Source organism: Pipistrellus hanaki (assembly GCF_964339955.1).
Source record: "Pipistrellus hanaki genome assembly, chromosome: 8".
Lineage (NCBI taxonomy): Eukaryota > Metazoa > Chordata > Mammalia > Chiroptera > Vespertilionidae > Pipistrellus > Pipistrellus hanaki.
In genome coordinates, this window is record NC_140510.1 from 50,760,418 (window position 1) to 50,772,463 (window position 12,046).

At 39.9% G+C, this 12,046-nt stretch overlaps 1 protein-coding gene across 4 annotated transcripts in view; it reads right to left on the bottom strand.

Moving 5' to 3' along the window:
• CCDC141 (coiled-coil domain containing 141) overlaps positions 1 to 12,046 on the bottom strand; it is a 165,203-nt gene that overhangs the window by 47,092 nt on the left and 106,065 nt on the right. For all 4 annotated transcript variants that reach the window (XM_084892560.1, XM_084892563.1, XM_084892562.1 and 1 more), the window contains 3 exons: positions 6,442 to 6,586; positions 4,670 to 4,789; positions 2,832 to 3,023 (listed from right to left, as the gene is read on the bottom strand). In XM_084892560.1, coding sequence (XP_084748686.1) covers positions 2,832 to 3,023; positions 4,670 to 4,789; positions 6,442 to 6,586 — 457 coding nt within the window. The remainder of the gene's footprint in view (positions 1 to 2,831; positions 3,024 to 4,669; positions 4,790 to 6,441; positions 6,587 to 12,046) is intronic.

Sequence of the window (12,046 nt, forward strand, 5' to 3'; positions counted from 1 at the left end):
CCTTCAGGAGCTAGTTGAATGGCTACCTCCTCCAAAAAGTCTGTCCTACTAAGAATTAGCATTTATTTCCTTGGATTCCCAAGGATAGTTCTGGAAGAAAGATAACCAAAAGCAAGATATTACAACACAAGGACAATCAATATACACACAATGCCACGGGCTTAGTAAGGAGGGACCATTTTTGAATTATTGGTGAACTGAAACCACAGGTGTGTGTGTGTGTGTGTGTGTGTGTGTGTGTGTGTGTGTGTGTGTAATTTTCATAGGAAAAGCATGTTCAAAAGTGAGCACAGGCAATGACTCTGGGACCCTCCATACTTCAGGAACAGGGAACCAAATTAGGAAAAAGAAGAAGGAACAGATGAAGCAGACAGAGTCATTCCACTTATGTGAAGTATCCAAATAAGGAAAGTCTATAGAGATAGAAAGCAGGTCAGTCCTTGCCCAAGGCTGGGAGTGGAAACAAAGATTAACTACAAAGTGCACTGGGGCTACTTTTGGGATGATGAAACTATCCTAAAACTAGAATGCAGTGATTATTGCACAATTCAATAAATATAATAAAAATCATTGTACTCCAAAATACATGAATTGTATGCTATGTAAATTATACTTAAATAAATCTGTGGGGAGAGGGTTTAAGCCAAAGGAGGTAAGAATAACTGGATTAAATAAATGTGGCAGAGTGATTAAGCAGAATGAAGACAGAAAATAGAGATTTCATTTATCAATCAGTAAGTAACTTATAAGGACATTTTCAATGGAGTGAAGAGGTAGCAGATGGCTGGATTAAATTGCTGTAGGATGAGGACTGGGAAGGGTGCACAAGTAGAGACAAGAAATGTCATCTTCCCATTGCCAAGTCCAAATGTAAAGGGAAAGAAAGTACAGAGTGGTTGCCTTCATGAGGGCAAGACCATTTGGGCATAACTGTAGACCAAAGGTAAGGAAGTAGTGGAAAAAGCAAATTTGAAACATTAGAGGAGGTTAGTACAGCTAGATTCTGAAGGATGTGGGAACATACAGGGAGGGACTAATTTTCTCTTAGTGCTGGACAGAAGTAGGGACTTGACTTTATTGGCGACAGTGGAAGAGGGGCGAATAATCAATTGGTTTGGTTTGGAAGTCCAAGAAATAAAAGCAGTTAAGATCAATGGACTCTTTCGTTGTTATTGTTACATATGAAGTAAGGGCACCAGCTGAGATTTAAGTTTGGAAACTGGGGTAAGATGTTTGAAAATTGCTTCTGAATGGGTGCCAATAGGGAGCATGTGGGAGACCCAGCTGAGGCAGAGACCCATCAATATGTAACAGCGCCAATCAGCACAATTGTACAATCAATTGTATGATTTTCTGCAGCAGTGTCTGGAAGCTTGGGAAGAAAAGTTGAGTAAACAGAGTGTTGGATTAATCTAGTATTGGGAATTGGCAGGGCTCCTCAGGGTGGAAGGCAGGAAGTTAAGGGCATGGAGAATGGAATGCAAATGAGTAACCATGAGCTGGTGAGGAAAGAAGGAAAACCTGAGGGGGAAGGAGAGTGACAGAGTCAGAGCACTGCCAACATTAGGACAGAAGGCTCTGCCAGCTAGGAAAACCAATTAAGTGAAAGCTGGGAAGAGGGAAGAACATAGGTTCTTCTGAGGAGGTGGTGTTTGCAAAGCTAAGGGTTCAGCCCTAAACCCACAGCCTCAGGGGCCAGGGTAGGTCCTGGAAGCAGAAACTGAACCAGAAATCAAGGAGGTATGTTTTTGGCAATAAAGTTGCAGAAAACAAACACTTCTTTGTACCTTTTCCACCATTTCTAATCCTGAGTGAAAACATTCATCAACAGGATAATGCTGTTGGTTGTAATACCTCTGTTGAACCAAGAGAGTTTGGAGCTAAATCATAGAAATTATAAAAGTTGAGTGAAGAGGTAAAAAGGAGGCAGCATTTACCCAAGATTTCCAGGGACTTGGCATGGCCTTCCATCAGAGGGGCAAGAATTCAGAATATTATAGACCAAGAGCTGACAGAGGAAGGAGGATGGCAGGATGGGAGGTAGGGTGAGGGTGTTGGCAGGGTGGGAGTGAGAAGATGGAAATCTAGCATGCTAACTAACTTTGGTTGGCTTTACCCTGGAGTGACCCTGCTGGCTCTGCCCCCACTAAACCAGTGCCTGCCATCCTGAAGAGAGCGGGGTCCGCATGAGCCTGGTGCACTAGGACCAGAGTTAAATGAGGTGGGACCCTAGCATTACCTTCAAGCACCCGGGACCTCTGAGACACAGAATCCTAGTCTAGTAGAGGGAATTTTACAGATTGTCTAGTACAAACCTGTCAAAGATTGCCTCAGGAGAAGCTCTCTAAAGCAACTTGTTAAAAGGCATCACGCAAGGTAAACCTAAGCTTGGACCTCAAAGCCCATAATTTCTGATTCTGTGTCTGTTAAATGAACCATGCGAATTGCTTAGGCATTTAAAGAAAACCATGCAGAAAACACACTTCTTTGTACCTTTTCCACCATGGTTTAGAAGATGACTTATTTTTAAATAATTTTGTGCTATCTTTAGAATAGTGTAAATATTTATGGGCCAAAGTTAAAAAGTATTCTAACACAACCACTTTGCTTATTTGCATGTATATCTACACATACACACTTGTATTGTGCTTTTGTAAAACGACTTTCTGCTTTAGTTTTGTATGGTGCCCTGGTGAATCAAGGGCCTACAAGTGAGTACATGCTCTGGGGTGGATGATATGGGACAACCCACCGGGGCTTCCCTCCCCATAGGACGCAGGAAGCTGACAGGGGCCACCTTGTTGATAAAGGAGAGCACACAGGTACTGTACCTCCTCTGATGACTTTAAAAATGCCACATAGGTCTGTAGGACCTGGGACCTGGAGCCGATGCTTTGGCCAAGTATGTTTAATTCTTCCTCCAGCCATTTAGCTTTAGAAGAAAGTGATGCCACTTCATCAGGTTCGAATTCATTTTTCTCTGTCATAAGTTTCGTGGCTGCTTCTAATTCATGTGATGCTTCCTATGAAAGCAAAGCGCGGAGGGTCAGAAGCTGACAGGGGAATCATGAACATTCACATTTCATTACCTTCTGCACATCCATCTATAACGGTTATTAATTGAACTTGTAACCAAGACTCTCCTGAATAAAAGGAAGGCACAACTTTCCAAAATTTAAAAAAAAAAAAAAGTGTCTTAAAATAGAAACCATCTCAAAGTATTTTTCCGTCTATCAGCTACACTTTTTTTTTAGAGCATTCTAAATGCTGTCACAAATAGAAGAAAAGTTGTTCAGTATGAAAGATGGTAAAACAAAATGGCTAAAACACTTTAAATAATTTAAATAAAATAAGTATAGACCAGAATTGTTTTTGAAATTAACAACAGCTCTAGCAAATTCTTAAAGCAATGTTGTTATGTACAAAATGGCAAGTTGATATAAATTATTTCCTCATTTTTTAATTTATAAAAATGATATTGATTACACAGTCTTGTTTGAATTGCTACCTAGAAGGATTTTTAAACAAGTGTAGGGAAGTATTAGATATGGAGTCTAAAAGCCTAGAGAGTCTGTGAATTTGCCTTGCTTAGGGTCGCTCTTCTGTTCTTTATTTTGAGTGCAGTTTGTGGCATGTGGGATCTAACCACTGACGAAGTGAATGAGTGAGTACTGTAGGCATTACAGACACCATTGCCACAGAAAGCCACAGAAGATGTCATGTGGTATCATGCTAGGAATCAAGCAAAAAAGAATAAAAAAGCTTCATTTTCATTTGCAGCAAGAAGGGATGGCTTCCCCACTTGTGTTTAATATGCTTCCCAAGTCCTCCACTGAATGATGGCGATTTTAACATACGAGTGCCGCTTCCCGACTGCACTCGGGAAAGGAGGAAGCAGGGGGAGTTTGTCCCTTAATTCTAGAAATTTTGGAATATAAAAATGAATTCAGACATATATTTTATTTTAAGCATTCGAAATAATGGATTACAAACACTTCATTAAACAAATGGGCTTGTCTGTGAGCTGTGGGTACGGGTGCCTCTGTGAAGGAGCTATGCTGCCGAGGAACCATTGGGAGACACAGCCACCCCTGCTGGTTGAGGGAGCCAGGGCCTCAGATGACTCACTTTCCCAGGTGTTTACCTGGGCCAGGTCTGGAGCTACCAGCAAGAATGTTTGAACCTAAGTCCCATGGGAAAGGGGAAAGGGGGTTAGAAAGGGTGCTAGGAAGAGGAGGGCAATTTCTGTCTCCTAAGTCTTAGTGTGCAGATAAGATTTGCCTCCTGGAATCTTGTATTAACACAAGTGGCTTCTGGCAATTTTCTTTTGTAACTCACTCTAGTAGAAAATCACGAATAGTCTTATAAATGCAATCTCCCTGCCTCCTCTGGATCCCCAAAAGGAGTTTCTAACATCTTTCAGCCTAGGAAAAGGGGCTAAATGAGTGTTTAATACCAGGCTAGAATGTTGAACTTCAATGAGCTCAAACTCCCTAGTAAGTGCATGTTTAAAGATACACCTAAAAGTAGGAGTTTTTAAGTCATTATTTACCACAATATTAATTTAGAATTGCAGTCCTCATGAGAACTAGGAGTTTTATAGCTACCAGATATAAAGAAATCATCTTAACAAAATCATAACCATGATAATAATTCTCATTGTATTTACCTTAGCTTGGGTATCTAATTCCAAATATTTACGCAAAATCTTCTCTGACTCAGAAAGGCTGAAACCGACATCCATGGCATTGGAAAGTACTAGACTGATTTCCTGAATTGACATTTCCACCTATAGGAAAAAAGAGCATATTGTAACCTAGGGAACATGTATTTGCATATGCATAGAGAAGGTAAATATTACTCTACACATTCCCATTATCCTTTAATGTAAATCAACATTAAGCTAAAATAGTTTTAAATATTTTAGAATTTCATATTTAAATGGGTAATGCTGCTCTTTATATGAGGTAATGCTGCTGATCCACCAGTAGAGGGTGTATGTTTTAAAATATTTCATTATACGTACTAGTAGCAATGAGATAAAAAGCAATCATCCATGCCCTCTTAAGAATTTGTTGTCTGTATTATCTAAACAGGATAATGTACTTGCCAGCACATATGCAGAGGTGAATGTATCTAATTAATTCACAAGCATCCACTATAAGTTGAACGGGGCCCAATTTACTGGCACATTTTTAGGTAGAGGTCTAGAGTTTGCGTATTAGATCATCTTATGGGTTACTAATTTTAGGGCTGGGGGATCCCGAGGCAGCACCAAACCCTATAAATGTAATAATAAAATGGGAACACACTTAGGTGATGTAATTGATGAATGTGAAGAATGAACACATGAATAAATGAATAAAGTGACCTTTAAAGGTTTTATTCCATTCAAGTCACTGCCTTCATCTGGACTCTCACCAGAGCCCATACTTCCCAGATCAAGTGGGTTCTGAACTGGCAGTAAGACAATAGCAACAGCTGTGTGGGTTCCTCATGTTTTCCATCACCACCAACTTAGCTTGAGTCTCAAGCTCTAGGGAATGTGGCTCCACAGCTGCCGCCGTATTTGGAATCTCCCTGGAACTCTGGCCTCAGAACAAGGCTCAAATTCCCAAGTTTCTGGACCAATAACAGGTGGGGTGACAATTTAAATAGGGACAATGGTTAACCAATGAACTCTCCTGTGAAGTCTCCTAATTCTACTTAAGTTAGGCATATAAATCCATTGTATTATAAGAAATTATCATAAAATTTTGAGACATTAATATCATTGAGATATTATTAGTTTTTGCTGTATATATTAGTTTTACCTGTATATCTACAGGTAAGTAACTTTTTATTTAGTCAAATAGTAGCTGCCTCATTCCTTTTTGAAAATATAAATTAAAATTCTCACATACCAAGACATTCTATTCACTCTGCAGAAAGGATTTCCAAGTGTGTGCTTATATTCAGAATAACCATGTCCATTACACTGGCCTCGTTCAATAAAATACGAAGATGGCAATTTATTCCTGGAACTCCTACAACTCACCATTTTTTGTTATGTATCGAATGTCCTCACATTCTATGGTTCCATGTTAACTAAAAGTTGTGCATATTGGAACCATGCAGAAAGTCATGTAAATCAAGGACACCATCAAAACATGCACATGGTTAGAACTGCTTTTGTGTATATATGTTCGTGGCTGGGTGGCAAGAAGGGTTACATATATAGTTTTGGCACACGGGGCAGGGATGGATGATGAGCAATGGTCAATTGCAACTCTATTCTGTCCAATTGTAAAGCCTAGCATGGGCCACGAGAGAAGCCTAAGGAATGTGACATCCCCCTGTTCTCCCTCAGGCCCACATGTGCGATTACCACATCATCTATTATCATCAAACAAGGGGTTCATCTAAATTGTATCTTAAGGAGGACGTATTTTATGAAACTACCTTCCTCAGGTAGCCCTCCACCGAGGCTGCTAACTGTTGTTTCTTGAGAGCAAACTCCTTGTGCGCTGAACACTGTCCGGTCAGGTGATCCACTTGTCTCTGGATGCATCCCATCATCTCATGGACGCCGGTCATCCCCCGGGAGCTGAGAGGAACAGCCAGCTGTTAGTTCATTCCACCCCCATCTAGAAGCCCCAGGGTCAGGGAACATCTAACAGTAGATTTGCTCTTTCATGAGAAGTACAAGTTGGTAAAAGTTATCAAGCTTCAGGCTTTAGGATAACCAAAATTTTAGTGGTGATGGTCCTAGTACAAAAAAGAACAACACCAAATTATGTTCCTTTGTTTAAGTCAGTCCGTCCTGAGGGAAAAAATGAGTTGTGGGTTTTACAACCAGGTGTAATCTTCTCTAAAGGTTTATTTTTCCTATTCTAAGGATTTTAAAGATTTTAAAATTTTTAAGGAGAGATTTTAAGGATTTTAAGGCAAAAAACACGATGTGCTTGCCAAGATTTTTCCTGGGGGTGTTGTTTTAAAGCTGCATTTATCTAAAGGAGCTCTTTGAATAGAAATGTGGATCAGCCAATGAACAAAACATTGGATAAGCCAATAAGGTAAAATATTGATATAACACTAAGGCCCTTGTTCTCCACGATTATGAATGCTCAAGGCTGCATCCATTAGAAGAAAACCAAGTTATCACCAACAATTGGGAATCTAATGTGCTTGTTCACAAAAAAGAAACCCAGCCTCACATTGTCATTTCTCATGTAACCTGTCCTGGCCTCATGAGAAACTGGAAAGTGACACGAGAGTTCATAAAATGAGAATGCCTTTAAAACAAACAGCATTGGACCCCGTTTGCTGCGTCTGAAGATAGATCAGCAAGTTTCCTCATCATTTCCAACGTGGGCCTGCCAGCAATGCAGGACAAGCAAAGAACACTGCTGATGGAATGAGCACTCTGTGCCTTTTCAACCTATTCCTAAGACAGAGCCTCTACTACTATGCAAGAAGTTGAAGTCTTTAATTTCCTGTCAGTCATTTCCTTCAAATACTGATAAAGATGAACACGATAACTCTGAAATTTAATTACCCAAAGTTAAAAAGATCTTGGAATGAGGTACAGATTTCAGAAGTTTTACCTCAAATAATTAATTGATGACTCTCCAAAAATGAATTTAATTAGTAATGAAATGAGGGCAAGAACTGAGAGGTAAAGCAGCATCACAGGAATGGCAATGAGGCTACTAAAGAAGTGAGAGAATCCAACCCAATGAATATGAGATTCAAGTGCATAATGTGGGTGTCACTGAGTCCCAGAAAAGTTCAAGTGTGGGATCTTATTCCTGACACATAATGTTCCACAAATATTACACTTAACACGATCAGTTTGTCTGTTAATAACTCAAAGATAGTGAAGAGTATAATCAGGAAATCAGGAGAGTTTTAGAAATAATTCTTATGATACTTAAGTCCACAAAATTCTGTAAAAGCAGTGCACTGGTAATGCTAATCATATTTTAACTAGGTTTTAGATGTTGGGACATTATATGCTAAAAAAAAAAAAAAAGCACTTAGAAGTCCAATTGTCTTGTATCTTATAGGCTTCAAATTTCCTATGGTATATTCAAATCTGGAATGAGAAAGATAAAGAGAAAAGTGAATAAGCGCTATAAGAAGACTGTACAGAAAATCAAGTTTGTGAAATAAATGGGTAAACATTTTTTAAACACAATGATCGAGTACTCACTGTGGCAAGTCACCATTTTTAATGTTTTGAGCCATCTCTTTTCTAATTCTCCTAACTACCCTCTGATCTGGGCATAACTGTCATCCCCATTTTGCAGATGAGCAAACTGAGGAACAGAAAAGCTCGGTAGCTTTCCCAGGTCACAATGAAGTGGCCAAGAGGAGATGTAAACCTGCTTATCTGATTTCAGAGTCCACACTCTTCACCACTTCATAGTACCTTTTCTGGGACTGCTACACATGGTAGAAAGCTGAGGGTATTCTTCCTTTCAAATTTCACTTTCCCTGACTTTGAGTGTTGATGGAAAGAGGCTGGCATGTTTTGAAATTGGCTAGCTTCTCTCAGACTGTAGTTTTCAAAGTAGCCACTAGAGGGGCACAGTACCAGCAGAGAGAAAGGAAAAAGGAAACAAAACAAAACCAAGCATTCCTTCTGTAAGAATAATGCTCTTTAGCAATTTACAATTAGAATTTTGATAAATCAAATAGGGTATCTCTCCCTCTATCTTTGGAAGGACTATCCATTCTAGATCTTTCAATGAGCCAGGAGATTTGGTCTCATTATGTGATGATTTGTGCCTCATAGGGTGTATCAATCGCATTGTAAATTCTTTACAGGAAAGGACAGTATTCTTTTTCACTCACATATCTCTGCAGCCCTGAGCACATAGCCTTGTAAGTAGTAGGCTAATAAATGTTTTGAAATGAAATAAAATATACTTTGATCAATATTTGAGGGAAGTGAAAACAGTTTTAAGTAACAAAAACACATGCATAGTCACTGTATAAAAATGCCACTAAAAACCATTTTCAAACAATGGCCACTTTGCCCTTTGTCCACTAACAGAGGCTTTTGGCTATCTGAAGACTGCCCAGTTTCTTCCTTGATGGTTTAGCATTTATAGTTAGATGGACTGGTACTTCCTTCCTCAATTTCAGGGATGAGAAACCTTTTTCTGCCAAGGGCCATTTGGATATTTATAACATCATTGGCGGGCCATGCAAAATTATCACCTTAAAAATTCTCCTTCTGTATTTGGTCAAACATTTCACTAATTCACCCCTAATGGCTTGTCAGGGCCAGACCAAATGATTTTGAGAGCCTTATACAGCTCGTGGGCCAGACGGTCCCCACCCCTGCTATTGGGAACCTCAGGGTCAGATTGAATTGCCTTGGTTCTCTGTGCATTACTGCCTGTCCACTGTGTACACCACTCTTACGTGGGCTTAGACAGCTCCCCCAGTATGAGAAATTCCCCGTTATCTTGCTTATCCTTGCCAGCTCCTATTTTCTTCTTTACATCCTCAGCTAGATCATCTCTGTCTGTTCTGGCATTAATCTCTTCCCTCTCCCTGAGTCCCAGAGGGAATATACTAGTATCTGTCACACTCCTAAGCCCAGGGCCACCCCCGTCCTGTGCCTTCTTAGTGAAAACGTAATCTGCAGGTTACAACCCACCCCAATTCCATCATGTTTAGTTAGAAACTTTCTACACGGATCCCACACTTTTCCTTCAAACATTCCAAACATTTTAAAACATGTAGAACAGGCACATCGGTGATGCACTCAGAGCCTGTAAAGCAGATGGTTTCATCAAAGGGCAAATATGACCTCACTCTGCCAGCAATTCTTACATGAGCTGAAAATAAATGAATAGATTTCCACCAGTCACCAAGGAACAATCCTATGAAATAAAAGATGGGATAAGACCTAAGAGCAAGTGACAGGAACTTGCTGAAAGAAGGGCCCTGTCACTTTGTTCTGATTTGGGAGCAGTGTGGCTGCCGCTTTGGGTGGGAGAGCGGCTGACAGTAGACTACACGTCCAAGTCTAAGGATCTATGGTTCTGTGATTTCACTGGAAATACTGGCTGACTGTTGAGCTTTCTCTATAAGAATGGAGGAGATGGTGCCTGTCTGTATGGGTGTGGGGTTCATCAGATTATTCATGATGTTGATTTTGACTTCTTCAAGCATCACAGATACTCAGAAATCACAGACTGAGGTTTTTGCAGACATTTGTCATGGGAACTTTTTCTCCCTTGTTCATTGAGGCAGTAGAGGAGGGGGAAGAGGGAAGAAAAATGATGGATTTTTTTTTTCCAACCAAAGAACAGAGACATATTGACTTCTGGCTCAAATAGACCATTCTATTTGCTGTATGGAAGCTGTTGCCGTGTCTTTGCGTCTGTCACAAATAGGGGTTGGGGGAGGGGAGCAAATCCCAATGTTAATGTGTTCTAATGACTCTTTCCGGAGGACAGCATGTTGCTTCTAAACCTTTCATAAATTACCATTGGCAGCCCATCTGGATGAGGAGCTGAACCAGATGGTGAGCGCTTGACAGCTCACTCTCTCTCATCAGAAGGAATCAGCTGATCACATTTTTCTTCTTGTCCGTGGACAAATTATACTTTGAAAATGGGAAAAAAAAATAGATCTTCCTTAGCTTTTAGCTCACTGCTTCTCTTGGCAGGGACCCAAAGAGTGTCCCCTCATGTTTATAATTTTCTGTATTTTGGAGGAAACAACTGTCATCCTCTAATTCTCATGTCTACTTTGAAAAAGTGCTATTTGTTCTATAGAAGTGAAATGTCTGTTTTCCCGTGGTTTTTTTTTTTTCTGACTTAAGTTATGCATATTGAGAATTCCTCCCTACCAAGCAAATCTCAATCTCTCTCCTCTCTCTCTCTCTCTCTCTCTCTCTCTCTCTCTCTCTCTCTCTCTCTCTCTCCTATTTAATATACACATAACGATAAAGAAACCAAAAGCAGTGAGTGGGGCTGAAGTTACAGCATGCCTGGTTTTGGCACAGATGCCTGCAGCGATGTCCCCAAGAGGCCACAGAGACCTACAGGAAGGCTACCATAGCTTGGATTCTACCTGAAATAAGTAGCAGGGAAGGGATTCTCCATCCTTGAAAAAGGAGGTTGAAAATGTTGTAGTTGAGTGAGCAAAGAAATCAGATACAGAGGGGCAGTCAGGAGCCACCTCTTGATCCCCACGTGGTTTTCAGAAACGTATCTCGGAAAGCCAGTGTGTCTCAGTGGGAGCTAATGGGATGCCAATCAAACAACAGAAGACTGCGTCTGGACTGGGGACCCTATGAGTTCAGGTGGAAGTCACTGCAATGCTGTTAAGGATGAAAGAACAAAAAAGAGAGAACAAAACTAAGGAAAATAAAGCAAAACAAACAAACATGTCCCACTCCAGATGAGAGTGGAATCTAAAATTTCAGGACATATGAGAAAAAGACATCCTAAGAAAAGCCACTAACCAATTGTGAGATAAATATACTCTATCTGAAATGAAAATAAGTAGAACAACCTGAAAATGACCACAAATTACCACAAATACAACTGAGATCATCAGAGAGATAAAAGAAAACCCAACATCCATAATAACAGAAGGAGAAACTCTGAAAAAAAAGTCAGAAATAAACACAATATTGGATATGAAACAAATGAGTTAGAAATCCTGAAGAAGAAAAAAAAATGTAGTTATGAAAACTAAAAAAAAAAAAAAAGAAAAAAAGAAATCACTGAGTAAAAACAAAGGGGAAATTATAACAAAAGAGAAAATTAATCTGAGGGATCCATAGAACACAGCATGAAGAGCTAAAGGAAAGAGAACTATTGTATGAAGGCGTTTGGAGACCTGAAAGCCAGTCTGAGGGGTTCCAACATGGCCTGGAGCTCCAGGAGAAGGGAAGGCACAGCAGTCAGTCAATATTCTAAGAAAGAAGGGCTAACCATGTCCCATGCTTGATGACATAAATCCTCAGATACAAAGGGCACAGCAAGAAACTAAACAGGCAAATATTCTCATTTGAGATAATTGGGAAAATATAAAA